Raw genomic sequence first — 21,343 nt, forward strand, 5'->3', positions numbered from 1 at the left:
ATGATGGCAGCTGCCTGACCATGGCATCGTTGGACAGTTAGGGCACAGACAGGCTGACCCATGATGCAGAGCTTTTGCAGAGCTTGTGGACTCCTGACCCAGTAGAATAGCCTTTTAGTCACTCTGTCAATGTGAACCACCAGTGTGCTCTGTTAGCCGTATATAGCCACAAATTACTAATGTTTACATGGCATTTTGTATCTTAAGAGCATTTCTAATGCCTGTCATGTCATTGTAACAACCCATTAGCTCTATTAAACTAGCTCTTGTTAACATCCTTCTTTATTGATGAAAACAGGCTCAAGGAGAACAAGTGAGCTCTCTACGTGATGACACCGCTAAGTGGAACCTGTTTCATTCTCCACCACACATGACAAGCTGATCACTTAACAGGCAAACCAAGATCCACTTGAATTTTCATCTGCCTAAATGCTCCACTGAGCTCACCCAATATTACACACAAAGTTCATGTGTGAGGTTCATATAGTCAGAGACGATGTGCCCATATGTGTTTGACACTTTAGAGATGACCTAACCTCTAAAACTCTTTGCCAATTCTCTCCTCCTTTAATATATGTTAGTCAGCTATATGAATCAATTAACAAGGGCTGACCTGTATATGATGCGATCAAACCCTTAAGATAACTTCATGGGTCCTTTTCAAGAAAAAAAAAACCTTCAAAACTTTTTACTAAAATGGTGATATTCTAGCCCTTCTCCTGGGGTCTTAAAGGGATTCTAAATTTTATTCTTCATCATTATAATGATAAATCTTTCTCTGTGTTATTATAAATCCCCCTTTTTAAAGATTTATTTATTTTGAAAGTTACAAATGGGAAGAAAGAGACAGAGAGAGAGAGAGAGAGAGAGAGACTGAGATCTTTCATCTGCTGTTTTACTCCACAGGTGGCTACAATAGCCAGTACTGGGCTAAGCTAAAGCCTGGAGCCAGGAGCTTCTTTCATGTCTTCCACGTGGGTAGGAGGGGTCCAAGCACTTAGGTCATCTTCCACTGCTTTTCCCAGGCCAACAGTAGGGAGCTGGACTGGAAGTAGAGGATCCAGGACATGAACCAGCATCCATAAGGAATGCCAACGTAACAAACAGTAGCCATACTCACTATACTCCAATGCTAACTCCATACTTCCCCCTTGTAAGAAAGAAAATGTGTATAGTAGCAGCTTCCCCAGCAGGTTCCACAGGGAAGGCACAATCCTGGGGAACCAGTAAGAGAGCTTCTTGGGCCCTGGGTAGAACAATGCAGCGGAAACTCCGAGATGGAGCCCAGGAGTGGCGCAATCACAGATTCTGCTTTTCCCATGCATCTAGAATTCTCTTTCTGAGAAAAAGAGGGGATTCTGCACGCACCCAGTAAGCTTTACATCTTCTCCTTAGGAACACAGTAAGGTGGCAAGCACTTTTAACAGGAAGCAATCCCACTTTGAGCTAGCTACGGTGAGAGGAGTGCTGTATAAGGATCGACCCACTGCAGTGCAGCAACTGCTCAAATGCTCACAGCTCAAAGTCCACTTGGACGACTCTGACTGCAGCGGGGATAAATTCAATGAACTCATGATTCATTAATTGAATAGAAAATGTATATTTAAAGGCTTCTGAATCATTCAGAAGACAAAATCAGTAATTTCCATCTGTGAACCAACTTAGAAGTTGAAGGAACTTCCCACAAGAGAGCTAAATTGCTTACCTCAAGGAAAATTCTTTATTGACAACGAGTAGGGATTGGACCAAATTAGTCCTTTTAACTGCCTGGGATCACTTAGTTATTTTACTCCCGGTGATGCCTCATACGCATTACCTGGAAGTTTTCCCATATCGCTTTCCTCAAAGGCTCCTAACCACTAAACCATAACTTCTGATTAGGAAATATTCTAATCATTCTAATATTCTAATATTCTAATCATTCTAATATTCTAAATCATTGCAGTGGATCTGTAAAATGTCACATCAATGTACAATTCTCTTTTAGGTTCCTTCTTATCTGTAAAAGGCACATTAAAAAACCTGTCTTTTAAGACAGTTTTGCAGATGACAAGAAAAATATGAAATGAACAGAAGCAGATACAGCAGCACAGCTGCCTAGCCAGGTGGCGGCTGGCATTCCCATGATGATTGGCTGGCCTTCCTCAAGTCTTGAAATGAGCTCTAGAATACACAGCACTGGCTGGTCCATTCTGACACCTTTTGCTGGCAGGCATTACCCCACTCCAGCCCATATGGCAACAAGGGCCCTTGCTGGCCCTGTCCCAGAGTCTCATGTGGAGGGTAGACAGAACAGGTAGACACCTGTCCAATGCTGGGGGAAAGAGTGGCTCCGCTCAGGAATTTGGAATTGAGATACTGTACACACTTTTATATTCATATGTACCCTTGGGAAAAGAAAGCCACATGGCCCTCTTCTAACTAATGTAGGAAACAAGAAGCAGAGACAAGAAGGAAGCCAAGAAGAGAGTTTAAAGACAAAACTGCATCCTGATGTTGCCGGTTCAGCCCTGGTCCACTGCCAAGGTTTGGCTGTCCCTGTGCCAGTTGGTCCTCTGCTCAGGACCGCCCAGGTCATTTTCTGTTGCTTGCAGCTGGTGCTAAGCCACTGGTCTCACGGCGGTGGGACCCTGTGAGCTTGAGGCCAGCTACAGCTAGAACGGAGCAGGGCTCCAACAGCATACACCGATAGTTGGCATGACTGTTATCTTAGGCACAGATCCAGGGAGATGTTCTGATACGTGGGGGTCAGAAAAGGAATGGTGCCTTCAGACAGTGAATTGTAAATTCAAACTCACCAGAGTGGAAGATTTGCATGCATCCAAGGGCTGGCACTGGCAGGAGTACTGATTTAGGGAAGAGATTTGGGGCTGGCACCCTGGCTGTGGGATGTTGAGTAATTCCTATCACCTCTTGGGCCTCTGGTCCCCCAATTTCCTCTGCAGTCCACGAGACAATGACAATAGCAGTGGCTCACATGAGTACGTAGGAGCTCATGTCGAGGTTCAAATACCCCAGAGGATGTTGAACAAGGTCGACATTCCAAGTGACCCAAGGTTGGAAGACCTAACATACACACCCATCTTATTCTTCTAAAGAAGTGCCTTTGTTTAAAGAGTACAGATACTTAAATATGACCTTTTATTTAAAAAATGGTTTTCTCCCATTTTTCAACCTTTGACTTAATTTAGTGGATAGTATTTAGGTTTTATCTTTCTTAATAAATATCTTCAATGGCTTCTTTTATGTCAATAAAAAAGACAAAGTGACTCTTAAGCTGGAAACTATAGGGAGATAAATCACAACATTTCCTTTGGGCAAATTTTGAAGGGGAAATATATGAAGAAATTTCACATCATCCATTAGAAATAATGCTTTCAGTCACCACTGCTCATCTAAGACAATTCCCAGGGTGGAGAAAAAGAATCTGGTGAGCAAATACCATCAGGGCCCAGGTGGTTTCTGGGATACCATGATTCTTTAATTTAGGCAGAAAGTCACAGATGTAGTCTGAACTGATCAGTAAATACTGACTCTAGAGATTGTCAAAATTCTGTTATTTGTTTTAGAAGGGGCTAGGGAAGGAGGAGAAAGGTGGGAAACAAAGAGAAACAAACACCTACTGGTTTACCTAATGGCCAGGGGGTTGAAGCTGGGAGCCAGGAACTCAGTTCAGGTCTTCCATATGGGGGACAGGGACCTACTGATTTGAGCCATCACGTCTTGCCTCCCAGAATGCGTATGAGAAGGAAGCTGTAATCATGAATAGAGCATCAATTCTAACTTAGTCACTGTGACATGATGTGGATGCTCCAGCCAACATTTCTACCACTAGACCAAATGCCACCTCCTTCCCTTCAATCCCCCCTAAGATGCTAGTTCCCTTCCCGGATAGCTCCAAGAGCCACAGCCAGGCCAGGCAAAGGCCAGGAAAGAGGGCCCTCATCTGAATCTTCCACACCCAGTGGAGAGGTCCACGTGTTTGAAGGAGCTCACGGTACTTCTAGAGCTGATACAGAGAGAAGCTCTGTAGCCACAGACGGCCAGTCTCCCTCCTGTGGCACCTTGAAGGGCACGTTCTCCTGTGGTGTGGGACTCAGATGGAAGCCGCGCTGGGAGTGTCATCCGGAGTCCTTGCTCTCTGCAGCCACAGCAGCCTCAAGCCCCCACGCCTCACTGGCTGCTGTGGCAGAACACGCTTCTGACAAACTCGGAGCTGCACACTGAGCCATGACCTATCTCTCAGAGGAAACAGCTGTGTTCATCTGCTCACCCGTGGGACAGACCTTCCTGGATGGTCTGTTAGAACATGCCCTCACACATTGGCCCGAGGAGACCTGCTGTGGACCCTTGCTTGGGGATGTCTTTCCTGAAAGGTTCTCCTAGGGTGAGGGAAGCATGGCAGGCTTCCCCCACTCCCAGAGAGGGGAGACCCGAGCCTGGTACAGGCTAGCAAAGCAGCTGTGTGAACCCCAATGTCTCCGCTCCTCCTGGGTCTTTAAGAAAAAGGCAAAGAGAACAGAGCAGTGGAGTGAGAGAATTACGGCCCTGGCCCTGAGCACTGTTGCCGAAGGCCAGACGGCACATGCCCGAAATTAAAGTTTCATCAGCAGATCTGGGGTGTCATCAATCTTTCATGACAGTCTGGCTCAGAGACTCTGCTGCTGCCTGCCACCACCGGGATACTATGTCTTGGCATTTGGAGATCCCAGCTAAGGGAAAAGCAGCAGTGGTCAGGCCAAACTAGGGGCCAAATTTTGGATTAATTCTGAAATTAAGAGGGCCACTGTCTTACAATCTCAGCCATCTGCAACAGCAGCACCCTTCGTCGTTGACCATTTAACCAATTGCCACGAGCAGGGTCCCTGGTGTGAGTGCTGCCATGTCATCTGCAGGGTGATGGAGCCATACAGAGAACAGTCACGCTCTGGCCCTCAAAAGCCTTCCGTCAGGCAAGCACCGTGGTACAACCAGCCACCCCAGCAACCTCAGTGAGTGCCAGGTGCTGGTCTGAGTTCTAGCTGCTCTGCCTCCCAGCTAATGAGGCTGGGATGGCAGCTGAGCATGGTCCAAGGGCTTACAACCCTGCCACTCACATGGGAGAATGGAGCTCCTGACTCCCAGTTTCAACCTGGCATAGCCTGCACTGCTGTGGACATTTGGGGGTGGAAGATCTTTCCATCTCTCCTGTTCTCTCTGGAACTCTGCATTTCAAATCAATGAACAAGTCTCTTTTTTTAAAAAAAAATTATTTATTTTCATTGGAAAGGTAGATTTACAGAGAGAAAGAAGTAGAAAGATTTGCTGTCTACTGATTCATTCCCCAAGAGGCCACAATGGCTAGAGCTGAGCCAATCCAAAGTTAGGAGCCAGGAGCCTCCTCTGGATTCCCCATGCAGGTGTAGGGTCCCAAGGCTTTGGCTCATTCTCAACTGACTTTCCCAGGCCACAAGCAGGAAGCTGGATGAGAAGTGGAGCAGCCAGGACATGAACAGGTGTCCACAAGGGATGCTGGCACATGCAAGGTGAGGATTTAGCTACCAAGCCACTGCACCAGCTCCAATCTACTTCTATTTCTTTAATGATTGTTTCTTACACTTATTTATTTGAAAGGTAGTTAGAGAGGAGAGACAGAGAAGATCTTCTATCCACTGGTTCACTCCCCAGATGGCTATCATAGCTGGGGCTGGCCCAGGCCTAAGCCAAGTGCTTGAAGTTACTTCCTGGTCTCCTGTGTGTTTGTGGGGGACCAAATACTTGGGCCATCTTTTGCTGCTTTATCAGACACATTAGCAGGGAGCTGGACTGCAGTGCAGGAGTGGGGATTCAAACTGGCATCCATGTGGAATGCTGGCGTTACAGGTCGTGGCCTACAACACGGTGAACAGTGCTAACCCTCTCATGTTCTTTCAAGAACCTTCAAAAACATAAAGACCAATTGTGTTGCAGAGGATTAAGCCAGTGTGAGTCCTGGCTACTCTGCTTCCAATCCAGCGCCATGATCATGCGCCCAGGAAAGCAGAGGCTAATGGCTCAAGCACTTGAATTTCTGCCACCTCTGGGGTCATCCCAGCTGGGGCTGCTGCAGCCATTCAGGAAATGAATCAGTAGGCAGAAGGCCTCTCTCTGTCTGCCGGGGGGGGGGGGGGGGGGGGCGGGGGGAAAGCACAAAACTTTTATAAAAGAAGAAGAATTCTTAGTTCATGGGTCAAATTCCAGCCTTGGGAACATAGCAGGATCTCTGATTTTCTTCATGAGGCAGCCAGAACCCTCAGGGCACCATGCCAGTGCCAGACCCTGGTTGCCTGTCGCTGCCTAGCAGGTGCCCACAGCATCTAATGGATGCCTGTCCACATGGCTGGCCCAAGGTTACTCAGCCCATCTTGTTAGCCCTTGCCAGAGATAACAGAAGCTTCCTGTCTGCACATGCCGAACCACCTCCAGGCTACTCCTGGTGCATCACAAAGCTCATTCTTCCGCCCTTCGTCTCCCTTATGCTTACATAATTAGACTGAAGCACACTGGTTAGTAAATTGCCTTTTTAAAAGTTTTGCATATGTTCAATAATCAGCCCTTATAGTACACAGGACTCCCAACCTCTAGGCTCAAATCCAGCAGTGTTTCCAGAAGAAATTAAAAATATATATATATATATATTGCACTAGGAGGAAGTAAAAAACAGCAGGTAGGGCAGAAGACCAACTTGAAATCACAGCCATGGTGGAAAACATCAGTCGGGAACATCCCAGAAGAACCCAACATGAAGCACATGCTCAACCCAGTCCACCAAAACATCCTTCAGATTAACTTTACCGAGAGCTTAAGCCGAGACAGCAATCCAGTCCAAGATAATGGCTAACCACATACAAAGATGTTACAGAGGATGTTCACAAACCCAGAAAAGAAGGGTGTTTGATGCAGCTGCTTGGGACACTTGCAGCTCTCAGTGGGGTGGGTGCCTAGGTTGGAGTTTAGAATGCAGGAATTAAGTTTTGGACTCTGAGTTTTCTCTATCATTCCCCCTGCTCCCCACCACAAAGAGAATAAATAAAGTTTAAAAATATGAAAAACCAGAATAGAGATATATTAGATACCTTCTGGGAGGAGATGGCTTGCTCTACAAACTGTTGGCATGAGCAACATCACAGGGTAAGCATTTAACTCAAATGGTAGTGTTCTGTACCTGGTGGCACAGTGGGCTAAGGTGCCACCTGTGAGTCTCAGTAGCTCTGCTCTGATCCAGCTTTCGGCTAAGGTGCCCAGGTAGGCAGCGGATGACAACGGCCTAGGTACTTGGGACCCTACTATCTCTGTGGGAGATCCTGATGGCGTTCCTGTGCTCCTGCCTTCAGCCTGGCCAAAACATTCGTGGAGTGCATAAACAGATGGAAGATTCTTATCATTTCTCTCTATAGTTCTGCCTTTCAAACAGATACATACATCTTAAAAAAAAATCTTTTAAAAGCATTTGTGTACAAAAGCTGCTACTGGCTGCTGTTGATTAGGAAGAAATTTTATCTTCATTACACCAGACCCAATGGGTTTATAAAATACAGTTACTTACCTGAAGCAATGCACATGTTTCTTAATAAACAAAAACAGCCCTTCATCTGAATTAATGAGCTGGCAACCAGAGTAGTGGGCTTCTTGCAGGTGTGTTTCTCCCAAGGGCAGGCAGGACTGGGGCTGCCTGCAGGACCCAGGGCTCACTCCTGCCAGGAGAAGCTCTCCCCATCACCCAGGGACAGTCTGCGAGCATCTCACCTGGGTGATCCTGCATGGCGCAGACATGGAGCCTTCCTGGAAAGGCCTGCTTCACAAGGTGGGAAACCCGCTAGCACACCCATCCCCACTCCACAGGACTCTACCACCTGTCAGCCAACGAACACAGGACTCTTGCTGTTCCTCCCCAGCCAGCAGACAGGCCTGTATCTACCGAAGGGAAGACATCAGTCCCTTATGAGACTTTCCTGTTTAGAAATTACATCTGGGGCCCGGCGTGGTGGCAAGTGGCTAACGTCCTCATGCCAGGAATCCTTATGGAAACCTTACACATGCCAGGAATCCATATGGGCGCTGGTTCTAATCCCAGCAGCCCAGCTTCCCATCCAGCTCCCTGCTTGTGGCCTGGGAAAGCAGTCAAGGACGGCCCAAACCCCTGGGACCCTGCACCCATGTGGGAGACCTGGAGGAGGCTCCAGGCTCCTGGCTTCGGATCAGCACAGCTCTGGCTGTTACAGTCACTTGGGAAATGAATCATTGGATGGAGGATCTTCCTCTCTGTCTCTCATCTTCTCTATATATCTGACTTTGCAATAAAAATAAATAATTTTTTTTTAAAATATTACATTTGGCAGCGTCTAGTGGCACAGAGGTAAAGCCAGCATGGGTGATGCCCGTATCCCACTCTGGGTGCCAACTCAAGTCCCCATGGCTCTGCTTCTGGTGCAGCTCCGTACTAATACTTCTTAGAAGACGACTCCAGTTCCTGGGAGCCTGATACTCACATGCAAGACCCAGATGGGAGTTCCTGACTCCTGGCTTCAACTTGGCCCAGCCCTGGCCCTTGTGGCCGTTTGGGGAGTGAACAAGTGGATGCAAGCTATCTTTCTCTCTGTCTCTCCCTCGATCTCTCACTTTTCAGGTAGATGGATAAGATACCATGCTTGATGGCTTCCTGTTTTTCTGCAATACACTCCCAGAGAACAGGAGCTGAAAGTCAGCAGGGGCTCTGCCAACAGAGCAGTAAGGATCCTTCTGACCCACTCTGGCAGACCCACAGACATAGGAAGAGTGGAGAGACGCTCTGGTCACCTGCCCTGGGCACTGAGGGCAAGTGGGTACTGGACCAGCCCCAAGGGAGGCTCCCCAAGGCCACACCTGATTGGAAGGGCAATATCCAGAGGACCCCTTCCACTAGCTGTGCCCCCCACCCCAGGTGCTATAGCAGCCAGGCCATGTGGGTCCCAAAGAGGTGACAATGCTCATACAGGGGCCCGGCCCCACAGTGGCCCCACATCAGAGAGGGTGTAGACAACAGGAGGTTTTTCCCAGCTCAACCTTGGGGCTCTGTGGGGTGGGGGTGCATCCTTCCCTCACTGTGACCTCACCCCATCAAAACTGCACTAGAACACATCAAAACCACCATCCACCTCTAAGATACTGCTACATCCCTAACCCGTGTGGGTTCTGCCACCCCGCGACTTCACGAGCTGCTCTGGATTCTGGGAATGGGTGTGTGCTTCAAGTTTGGCTTACACACTTTCCTTACTCATCTTAACCACATCAAGGAATCCCCCAAGACAGTGCATTTTCTCAGCAGCAAGGGAAGCTACAAGAAAGAATGGGGCGGGGGAAACGGGCTTGTTTTCCCAAGCTACATGAAACACTTTTATGTTTTATTCATGCAAAGTGAAAAGCCCTTTCCTTTGCAGCTTTACAAATTGAATTTGCTCTTGTAAATTGCTACTGGGGGAAAAAAGAATCAAAAGGAAAGGAAAGTGGAAAAAAACAAGCAGGACTCTGAAGGAAAATGTAGGGGGCTAATGGGGGAGGTGTAGAGCGGCAACCCAAGGACTCTATTCACTGCCTGTTCCAGAAGTTCAATGGCCGTGACCTTGCAGAGGCCTGGCTGCCAGGATGCAACCCTGGGCATATTTCTAAATTACACCAAGCTGCTAACACTGAGCAACTGATTTAAACATGAGTAACCAGGCCCACATTTCCAAACTGTAACCAAGGCAGTGTGAACTAATGCACTGGGGGCAGGGGACGATGGGGTCTTTTTTGCTCTCAGTGAACTCCTTAGTGTCAACACGCTCCCCTCCTCCAGACCCTGGGGACACACACTATCCCTGGAGCCCTCTCCCCGCTACCCACCACCTGCCCAAGCTCTGACTTCTCCCCTAGTCCTGCTGTCCTACAGGGGGAGCCACCTAATGAGCCCCAGCTCCTAAGCTGCTCAGAGAGAGTATGGATTGCGCATTGCCTATGTTCCCATGGCTCTGCCAGTTACCTCCCCAACACACACCGACAGACGCACATGGGCACACGGACATGCGCAGACACACACGCATGGACACACATACACGCTGTGGTCTTTGTGTTCCCCACTTTATAGGCGAGAGAAACTGAGACCCCCAGAGTTTGAATGAGTTCATCAACTGGAGCTTGAATCATTTCCCCCAAGACAAGCAGTTTGGCTGCCTCATTGTAACAGGCTGGAGTGGACTAAATGCCCCGTCAATGAAACCCAGCAACAACCCACCTGCACAGAAGCCTATCAAGGCATACACGTGTGTACTGTAAGACACACAAGGCCATCAGACTGTACACTTACTGACTATAAGCACACAGGCTCACAGGGATATACAGGTGTGTACTGTAAGGCCAAAGGTGTACATTTACTATTAGTACAGAAGTCTGCTGAGGTGTACATGAATACACAGGCCTGCTGAGATGCACACATATGTACTCTAAGAGTGTACAAGCCCATCAAGGTGTGCAAGTATGTACTGTGACAACACAGAAGCCCACAAAGTGTACATGTGTGTACTTATAAGAACATAGCTGCCAATCAGTGAAGTCAACATACTTTAAGAACATATAATCCCATTGAGGTACACATGTGTGAACACGAGACCATTGAGTTGCGTGTACGAAAGTGAAACGGCTCCCGCCTTGGAAACAAACTGGGGGATGAGGGGCCAGGAAAGGACAAAGCATCTTGCACCCAGGGGCTTTGACTGAGGCTGAACATCTTTAGAAATGACTTTAAGAACGACCACACTTGATAGACTCTTCCTTGTAAAAGGAATCCATTCATGCGTGGGCAGCTGCCAAGCAGTGAGCAGCAGGTGCATATGCATAATCTGTGCACTCCTTTCCCCGCAAGCAAAGCCTGGCTGTCACCTCCCATCCCTGCACAGCATGCTCGAAGCCACACCGTGCTCTCGGCAAGGCTTAGCCTCGAGCTTTTCTCTATCTCGCAAGCCATTCCTCACAGCTGCTTCAGTACAACTGCTTGCTCCTGACACACACTTAGTTATATTTCCTCCTTCCTGGCTTAGGGCTTGGAGCTGAGGCAGAAGACAACCAGCACACAAGGAACACCACGGATGCCCAGCGTTGTTACAGAGAGGCTGAGATGAACCAAATCAGAGCCTCCTGCAAGATGACCATGGAAGCCAGTATGACCCAGCCGGCCTGGCCGGGGAAGCAGGCACCCGAAGGGCCAAGCCTCTGTCATCTGCTCTCTGCATGCACCTGCTTTGGCCAAGTTCGAGTCCCTCTTCAGGGTAGCAGTACCTCACCTTGTAGCCCCGCTCTCGGGGCTGGGAGCACCTCTGATACCTTGGCAATGTGCACAGGTAGACCATAACCTAGACATCCACTGCATTGAACGGAGCCCTCCAAATAGGGTGTCCGTGCTCACTGCTGCCTTACTACTGGGCCAGAGACCTGCGCATCGGAAGGGCTTCCCTTCTGGTCAGCCTGGAGCACAAAACATTTACAGCACACACAGCAAGCACTACTTCCTTGCACGGAGCCGATGTGCAGTAGAGCTCCGATTTTGTTTGTTTTTAAAGAAAAAGTGTAGTGACCCCCAAACCCCAGAAATTTCTGGCCATCACTTCACAACCCAGGGTTTGGCATGAAGAGCAAGCAACCCCACTTTGGGAACAAACCCTGGCAGGAGTGGGTGTGAAAAGGCAGAGACACAACTGGATGGCACAAAACTGCACAAAGAGAAAACAAGAGGTCTAGCCCACTGGTAGAGGGGTTAGGGACTTGGCTGAACCAAGAAGCAAGAGGCAGAATTGGAAGGCAGGAAAGAGAAACCAGGAAGAGGTGAGGCGGAGAAGGCGGAAGCTCGGTAGCTGGCAGGGTCTACGAGGCAGAGAAACGGGTGTGCCAACACTTTCCACCTCGCCGCCCGGAGCTGATGTGGTGCCAGGTGCAGTGAGGTGCTGGGGGGAGTGCCTGTCAGAGGGAAGCTGCAGGCGGCTGCCTGCAGGCCACGGCACCTGCGACCGCCAGGGACTCACCGGCCGTTGTCGCGGCCCACGCCCCACACGCGGATGCTCACGATGGGCTGGGAGTGCAGCACGGTCCGGTCCATTGGGTCCACGAGGCTGAGCGTGTCATTCTCCAGGATCAGGTACATGTCCTTCCCCTGTGTGCGACAAGAAATATGCTGTCTTCCTCACACACACCTCCCTCCTTACCGCCCGCCCGTGTGTGCGCCAGCTCGGGGCATGGATCAACCTCCAGAAACAGCTGCCCTTTGCACCCGAATTCTTCCCCGTCTAAAAACAATCCCAAGTCTTTGCCAGTCCCAGGTCTTGTCTTGCGGTTCTCTAAAGTGTGCTCCTGACTGCTGTCAGCTCACGTTACTCTGATTGACCGACATGTGTGAATCCTGAAGATAAAACAATCTGTCTGTCTTCCTGGAGAATAGGCTGTGTCACTAACTCTGTGTCCACCAGACTGCTGCAGCGGCCTCCTCCACTTCCCTCCAGCCAGGCCCCACCAGGCACCTGCTCCAGGGCTGTCCTCCCCTAAGAAGCAAATAGCCTCTTGCCCAGCGCTTCCCACCTAGGCGAGCTGGCGAGCACATGGGCTCGGGGTCTAACATCCTGCAAGTCACTGCAACTCTGTCCTATTTTAGGGTCAACACGAGCTACCGTGGGGAGGCAGGGGCACTTACCTCCCACTGGAACCTTATCTGAGTAGGACATGTGAGTGGAGGCCCTCACAGCCTAGCCCCCAGCAAACTCTGGGACTCACACTGTCACCCTGGATGGGGTGGGGCGACCGCGGCGGGTGCCACTCCCAGGTGCCCCCCAATGTGCTGATGCTACAGATCTTAGAACACAGGGGGACGCAGCTTCTCTTGTTCTAAGTGGCTGTTACATAGTTACCTTTCCTTTTTGAAACTGGCTCAGCTAACACTTCAACACAGCACAACAGTGAGAACACACAGGTGTCAACTCCCTAACAAGTGCGCAGTGTTGATCTGCAGAGTGCCAGCCAAGAGGTGTGTGCCAGGAACGTGTAACTCATCTGGAACAGAGCTACCCACGTGTGTCAGAGTGAGACAATCGCATTCCATCCACACAGATTCCCAGAGTCCAGGGCTCCTCCCTGGAAAGCCGCTTAGAGGTGGGCCTGCCCAATTCTGCATGCATTTAGGGGGGCTCTGCATGAGTACTGCTTATGCGTGCATTCTTGATGACTCAGTGAGCCTGCCATTTGTCCCTGAGAAATTCTTCCTTGCAGGGCCTGGCCTCCACTGGGAACAGACGACAGGCACAGTGCACCCCACGGAGCACTGGGTTCCTGGAGCCACGGAGGGATGTGACCCTACCTGCTATGGGTGAGCTCCTGGCGGCACTCACCTCTCCCCAGATGCCAACTGTGTCACGGATGTCGTTCTTGCAGTAGGAGAGCTGCCGGATGCAGTTGTTGACGGCCACGCTGCTCTTCCCAGGTGCGAGGTCCTCCTCGGCCATCTCCACCCACCCCAGGGAGCGCACGGCGAAACACTGCAACGCAAGTCAGAGGGCCTGAGTCACTCACTGGCCCCACGGCATGTCCACATCGGCTTAGGCCACACTTCCCTGCCACCTTCAACCATCCCACAGCCAACAAATCTTCTTTGATGCTAAATTTAACTGCAACTTTCTTTTTTCCCTTAAAAGGGATGGGGGAGCAAGAACAGGGCCAATGCCATGGCATAGCACGTTGAGCCCCCACCTTCAGTGCTGGTATAATATGGGGCTGGTCCAAGTCCCAGCTGCTCCACTTCGGATCCAGCTGCTTGCTAACAGTCTGAGAAAGCAGCAGAGGCTGGCCCAAGGCCTTGGGACCCTGCACCTACATTCGAGACCCGGAGGAGGTGCCTGGCTCTTGTGTTTGCACTGACCTAGTTCTGGCCATTGTAGCCATTTGGGGATTGAATCAGCAGATGGGAGATCTCTCTTTGTAACTCTGCCTTTCCAATAAAAACATATTAGTCTTATATATTTTTAAAGGCAGGGAGAATCTTCTTCTGGATTCTTACATACATGTGTTCAGGTCTTCTAAGTGGAAACGAGTATGGCTAACTAGCAGGCACCATGCTCCTGACCTCCCATCGCTTACTCGGTATTAGCGGTTTGGGTTTTGTTTGCTTCCTGTGTGTGTGTGTGTGTTTTTCCAGTAAAAAATATAACCCTCTGAGATATGTTATTGTTAAGTGCCTAAAAAAAAAGGAAGGCCAGAAGGAAACAAATTAAATAGATATTTGGTACTTGCTTCTCAGACAATGGGGCAAAAGGTCCCTCCAATACCCAGAAAAGGAGGAAAATGGTGGTGGTGAGAGGACGTGTTCCCATGGCGACAAACAGGTCTCGGGTCCCACGGTCCGCAGGACCAGCAGTGGCTCCCAAGATGCCTGTATCTGGCGTGCAAACAGGAGACACCTGCAAGCTCCAAGACGCTGTTGTGTTTCCATCCACTGGAGCCAGATGCCCTCGTTTCCTTCTTATCCTTTCATCTTCTTTCCCTCTAATAACAGTTTTTTACACTTACCATAGCGAGATGCATAAAGAGATGTACCCTACAGTGCATGTGGGGGTGTCCTGGCCCACGGCCCCTGCCTCGCTGCTCACTGTTAGCATTGCTGGGTCTCTGCCTGGCCACATGTCCCTTGCCATGGCCACCACCCTCCCAGCACAGGAGGGCCAGATCAGCCAACAGACTGGCTCTTGGAGAGCAACTCAGAACATTTCCCCAGGTGAAGTTCAAAGCCAAACACGACTGACATGGACAGCTCTGTCCACATGCCAGCCACTGCCACCATCAGCACTATCCCATCACCTTCTTCCAGAGCTGCTAATTGTGTGTGCTCACGGGAAAATCGACCCAACTACCCAGGACAGGTGCTGCCCGGGCTCACCACCCCAGCCCCGTTATACACACGAATGGCACACACGAGGGTGCCTTTCCCGCACAAACCGAATGGACACGACAGTCCCTGCTTCCCTGGGGGAAAGTTCCAGAGAACCCCTAGGACCTTGGCACAAGGGGAGCACACCGCAGCTAGCCTGCTCCCGATGCAGGCACAGGTCAGCCTCTGGTGGCAGCTGACTCTCTGCTTGGTCATTCTGGCTGCCCGTCCTGTGTGCCAGGTCCTCAGCTCCTGTACTTGACAATGTGGCCCCGGTGGGTTGTGGCAGATGGGTCACAGGTGTGAGCCGGCCCATAGTCTCCTTGCTTTTTAAAATCCCTGATTCATGTAAAGATTGTCAAAATATATGTAAAAAAATAAATAAATAAATAAATTTTTAAAAAAGGGTAAAATCCCTGATTCCCAGGGCCAATTCTGTAAGCAGCCCATCTCTCACACGCTGGGTCCACACTCAGGCCTGGTAAGCAGAACAAGTGTCACAGCCTAGCCTGCTAGCCGGCCAAGCTGCCCGCCCTCCAGCCTCCAGCCACATGTCCGAGTGACTTCAACAAGAGCAAATAGCCATGGGGCCATGCCCCAGGACACTGCCAACAAGGCCTTGCCCACGAGTCGAGGGTAGGGGCTCACTGAATCCTCTCCTCGATCCTTCATTGATGGCAGATGCTGTACCCATTGTACAGCCAGGGAAGTCAGGGAAAGTACAACGAGCTGCCAAGTGCTGGGCCCAGTGCTCCAGCCAGCGCTGCCGGCCTCTCCATCGCTCTGTGACTGCCTCTGAGATTTTACTGGAGGGACAGTGATAAGTGAGGCTGGGCCACAAAGAAGGCTCCAGAATGAATGGGTGGCATCGAGAAGTGTTCAGACTACAGACGGCTCAGGAGTGTGGACTGTAGGGGACTCTAGGACCCTCGGCAAGACCCTGGCCAAGGCCTGGAGCCCCTTCCCCCTAACTATTAACGGGAGTGTTGATAACAACCACCACACACAGAACGTTTATGAATAAGAACTACAATAATACAGGCAGAGAACGTAGCATCTACAAACTCATGGGAGCCTGTGTTGAGTGAATGAGCACATGGCCACGGTGCTATACAGATGGACACCACAGCTAACCGGGGGACAAAGAGCCCATTTTAGCAGACTACCAGGAACTGTTCCTCTCACCAGGGACTACGACCACCCAGCCAACCTGCTGGTGGTCCATCTCTGGCAATGGAAATGGCGATCCAAGCGGGAACAGGGTTTAAGGTCGCAGAAGCCACTACTGCACAGCGAAGCCCAAGACCCCAGCGTGACTGTGGGGCGGTCACACACTGTTTGTTGTTTGTATTCTCATTTCAGTCAAAAGGCAGAGTGAAGGAGAGGACATTGGCTGGTTTGCACCTCACATGTCCACAACAGCCAGGACCATGTCAGGTCCCAGCAGGCGGCCTGGGATGCTGCTAGATTCTCTCACGTGTGTAGCCACCAGCTGCTGCCTCCCAGGCTGTGCATCAGCAGGAAGCTGGAATGGAGATGAACCTAAGGACGTGGGCACCCCGAGTGGAAGTTTAACCTCTACACTCTTACAGACTCTTACAACCAGAGCCACAGACGTGTTTCCTGCTGTCTCTAGCCGCTGCTAGGAAACCCTACAGCCTGTAAATACACAAAAGAACTAATTAACAAGAGGAAGCACTGGCTGCTTTTTTGTCTGTGGAGTGCGAGAACACATGGCTTTCAATCTAAATGAACTCACTAAAAAGCAAGGGTGAAGAAGTGCAAAGCACTTAAGCCCACCACAGCCTATTAAGAACACGCCTTTGTTGTGTTAACAAGAGGATGGGCGCCTGCGCTACAATGCAATGATGGATTTATTGAAATCATTTTTCTTGTGCAGTCCTGCAGTTGTTTCACTTTCTAATTCTACCAACCTTACCGCCATTCCATGCAGCCAAAAAGCAGTGAGCAGTATAAGGGGAAATACACAGAACAAGTCCATGCTGTTAGGTGCTGCCCCCGTGTGGCCAGGCAGGGTTATAACCACCATCCCTCTGCTCTGGCAGCACACACTTTAGAATGCAGGAAAAGCTCAAAATACACAATCTTATCATGTGTTTTTCAAATATCTACGGACTGATTTAGATAAGGCAAAGTTAGAGAGAGAGAGAGAGATCTTCTGCTGGTTCACTTCTCAAATGGTCACAACAGTCAAGACTGCAAGAATCAGGAATTTCATCCAGGTCTCCCACGTGGATTCATGGGACCCAAGCACTTGGGCCATCCTCTGCTACTTTCCCACACGCACTAACAGCAAACTGGATCAGAAGTGGAGCAGTGGGGACTCACGCAGTAGGCACCCATATGGGTGCTGCTGGCCCTGACACCAGACTGCTTTGATCACAGCCAGGAAGCAAAGGGCTGCGGAGTTCCACAGGCTTTTCAAGACTCAAAACGCCCTGGGTGGACATGGCCAGGAGGCCCACAGTAACACCAGCCACGGAGCTCACTACAATCAAGCTTGTCCTCCCCACTCCAGTGGCCGGGGAGTTCTATGGAGGAGAGGCATCAGGGCATTGGCTGGCTGGTCCCAGTTCTCCATTAGCGGAAACAAGGAACCAGTGGGGTGAGTTCCTCACCGAGGCCATGACCAAGGCAGCTGAACACTTCCATACCGGCCCCTAGGGGAACATTGCAGCTTCTCCCAGTTCCAAGCCAGACTGGCAGTATCACAGGCTTTCTGCAAAGATCTTGGTTTCCTTAAGAGTTGATGCCACAATGCCCTTAGGGCATGCCAGGCACCGAGCACTGCCGTGTGACCGCAGTCTAGGCTGTGATACCCACCCCCCCTTGCCTGCCTGCCCTTCCAGTACTAGGCGCTGTGTTACTGGAGGGTGGCTCTTCTTTGGGTCACTTCTGTCCACACAGCATGCCACAGAGCCTGGTCCACGGTGACTCATACATATACCAACTGCTTAACTCCCCAGGAGCAATGTGACTGTCAGTTCCTGATCCAGTGCTGGGGTTGGCTCAGGAGCGGGTGTGTGCCCTGGAGGAGACCCACCGTGGTGTCCACTCAGGAGCCCACCACTGTGGGATGACCCCCAAAGAGGCAAGCAGAGGAGCCTGAGCCGACATGGTGACGGCCAGGATCTTCGGACGGTCTTTGCTTTGTGTGAGCTGCCCGGGCCATGTGTCCCAGCCAGCAGAGACCCGGCATGGCCGTATGCTGAGAGCGTACTGCGCAGTCAGATCCAGGACGCGGCGGGGACAGCAGCAGAGGGAGCACTGACACGTGTAGCCGACAGATGTCCCCAAGGCTGCATGTTCTCACCATCATCCCACTGGGCAGGTGCTGGGCTGCTGCTTCCTTCATGGGAAACTCCAGAGGTTTGGAGAGCAGAGTTCAAGTGCCCGAGGTCACACTGTACACAGCCAGCGGTGGCAGGTGCTGCGGGAGGAATCTCCTCATCCACGTGGCGCCAAGGGAGGGAGGCGAGCATTCAGTCACGTTCAAGTCACGGCAGGACCCCGCTCCCAGTGGAAGGTAGCTCAGCCCACGGCTGAACCCATCGTCCTTTGCACTCAGCAGCTGTTCCATAAGCAGCTTGTTCTAATGGAGGCTTCTGGAAGCCAGGCCTGTCCTGTGGACCCTATGGTCCCACTGGCCAGGACATGGCCTGACTCACAGGACACTGCTCAAGCATGACTCAAGCCTGAAGTATTATGGCCACAGTGGATCGGGACCTAGCTGCGGATGCTGGATCACCATTCTGCTGGCTCATCTGACTCCCTGGAGGGGTGAGCCTGCCCATGGTCACTAATTCAGGGTAGGGGGAGCACTCACACAGCACAGACACGCTGCATCGGGGCTCTGGGGGCCTGGCTATCATATCACGGGTGAGTATGCCAAGTGCCCAGATGGGCAGTTAATCAGACGGGCATGTGCCCTATGTGAACAGGGTCTCTCTTTACAGAGTTTCCTTGGCAGGCACCCCCAGTCACCAGGCGCTCAATCTGGGATGTCAACCTAAGTGAACAGGAATAAGGACTCCGTGGGGCTGGCGCTATGATGCAGTGAGCCAAGCCACCCCTATGATGCAGGCATCCAATTCGACGGCATCTTCTAGACCGGGCTGCTCCACTTCCAATCCAGTTTCCTGCTGATGCACCTGGGAAGGCAGCAGGAGATGGTCCAAGTTTGGGAACCTGCCGCCCAACTGGGAGACCTGGATAGAGTTCCTGGTTCTCCAGGCTCTGGCCTGGCCTGACCCCAACCATTGAGACCATTTGGGGAGTCGATCTGCGGACAGGCCTGCTTCCATGTACACCTGTCTCTTTACCTTTCAAATAAACCAAATAAACCTTATGTAGAAAGTCACTGTCATAATGAATTTGCCTTAAATTAGATCTTTTCACGTCTTAAGGGTAGGAATGCATGAGCGGGAAGCTGGAGTCCGAGGCCAGAGCAGGGAGTTGAGCCCAAGTACCCTGATGTGGGGCGTGGGCATCTTAACTACTAGACAACGTTTGCCTCCCCACCGCCTCTTTCCTTGATGCACGAGGCCCGCTGGATAGCGTTGCCTGCCCAAGGCCTCTCAGTCCATGAGCTGCGCACATGGGCAGTCACGGGGGGTCTTCTGACAGTCAACACTGTCCCCCGCCCCCATCACGACAAAGCCCCTCCACTGGCCCCTTGGGCTCAGCGTTCCCAAGGCTAGCAGCTTCTACCACCAACACGCAGGGAAGAGCCAAGCACAGAGCCAGCGGTTCAATTCTGTTTGACAGGTTTCCTTCTGGAGGGCTCGGCTCATCCAGAGCAAAGCCATCAGAAAGGCGATCAAGCAACCTGAGCTGTGAACTATGAGGGAAGGCGGAGGGGCGAGGTGAGGGGGGCGGAGGGGCGAGGTGAGGGGGGCGGAGGGGAGAGGTGAGGGGGGCGGAGGGGAGAGGTGAGGGGGCGGAGGGGTGAGGTGAGGGGGCGGAGGGGTGAGGTGAGGGGGCGGAGGGGTGAGGTGAGGGGGGCGGAGGGGAGAGGTGAGGGGGCGGAGGGGTGAGGTGAGGGGGCGGAGGGGTGAGGTGAGGGGGGTGGAGGGGAGAGGTGAGGGGGGCGGAGGGGAGAGGTAAGGGGGTGGAGGGGCGAGGTGAGGGGGGCGGAGGGGAGAGGTGAGGGGGGCGGAGGGGTGAGGTGAGGGGGCGGAGGGGTGAGGTGAGGGGGGTGGAGGAGTGAGGTGAGTCTTCACCTTGCAGCTTTTGAATGAAGGCAAGAGAAATGCCAGCCAAGGTAACCTTCTGCTCAGGGTGACACCCAAAAGCAGGCACTCAGAGATTACAGGGAAGACCTGGACAGGAGCCACAGGGAACTCCCTCAGGAGACAGAAGCCCTCGAGGAGGAGGGGGCAGTGCTGTGGTGGGGCAAGTTAAAGCTTCCAACTGCAGTGCCTATATCCCATACAGGTGTAGGTTCAAGTCCCGGCTGTTCCACTTCCCATCCAGCTCCCTGCTTGTGGCCTGGGAAAGCACTGGAAGATGGCCCAAAGCCTTGGGACCCTGCACCCACATAGGATACCCAGCAGGAGTTCCAGCCCATCTAGCTCGGTGGCAGGTAGGGTGCCTGAATGTTGTTGGTGGTAGCTGGCCAGTGCCTGCTGGCGGTCCTGGTCATGGGAGCTGACCTGAGGATGGCTTCCAGGAGAAGCATGGCCACTTTCAGCTCAGCTGATGCTTGAGCAGGGCCCTGCGGGTTTTCCTCTTCCAGCCAGGACCCCGCAGGCTGAGAGCATACCAGGCCCTGTTGGCAGGTGCACGGAGGGGAGGGAAGGCTTGCATTAAGGAACTCAGTGGCCTCACCCCATTCCCGCTGAGCCACTGCAGAAGCCTGAGCTGGTGACCACACTGCACAGACACGCTCTCTCGTGAAGGACAAGGGGCAGGACTTTGCCCAGGGTTAAGCGAAGCATCAATCATGCCAGCTCTCCAGGCAGCCTGCCACACCGGCTTCAAGGCTTGTTTTGTCTCCAGGATGAGGCAACGAACACTCAATCCCACAGACACCCGGAAAATCCTTTACTCATCACCCCTGCCTTCCTTCCAGAAGCCAGATTAAAACTTGTCATATAACTTACATAAGCAAGCATGGCAAGTATTTTTACAAACAGCCACTATGGTACTATGAGGCATTTCCCATTTTAGGTTTTTTTTTTCCCCCTGTGTGGCTTAACTTTAGCTCTTACATATCAGAAAATTTCAACTGCAAAAGTTAACAATTTGCACTCTCCAAGACTAGGATGGAGGTTGGCTATGCTAGACCATTTTGTTACTATATTCAAACACCCGAGGCTGCATAGCTTTATAAAGAAAAGTGGTTTGTCTGGGCTCCTAGCTCTGGTGCAAGGGCCTGAGCCTGCCCTT

General features: G+C 51.4%; 1 protein-coding gene across 1 annotated transcript in view; it reads right to left on the reverse strand.

The window, feature by feature from the left end:
- The window catches only part of APBB2 (amyloid beta precursor protein binding family B member 2), a 142,118-nt gene that overhangs the window by 33,203 nt on the left and 87,572 nt on the right, over nucleotides 1-21,343 (reverse strand). Inside the window, exons 7-8 of the mRNA XM_040966332.1 lie at nucleotides 13,401-13,547; nucleotides 12,048-12,175 (exon numbers count right to left, since the gene is read on the reverse strand). Coding sequence (XP_040822266.1) covers nucleotides 12,048-12,175; nucleotides 13,401-13,547 — 275 coding nt within the window. The remainder of the gene's footprint in view (nucleotides 1-12,047; nucleotides 12,176-13,400; nucleotides 13,548-21,343) is intronic.

The sequence above is a fragment of the Ochotona curzoniae genome, unplaced genomic scaffold (assembly GCF_017591425.1).
Source record: "Ochotona curzoniae isolate NIBS_2020 unplaced genomic scaffold, NIBS_Ocur_1.0 scaffold_4505, whole genome shotgun sequence".
Taxonomy (NCBI): Eukaryota; Metazoa; Chordata; class Mammalia; order Lagomorpha; family Ochotonidae; genus Ochotona; species Ochotona curzoniae.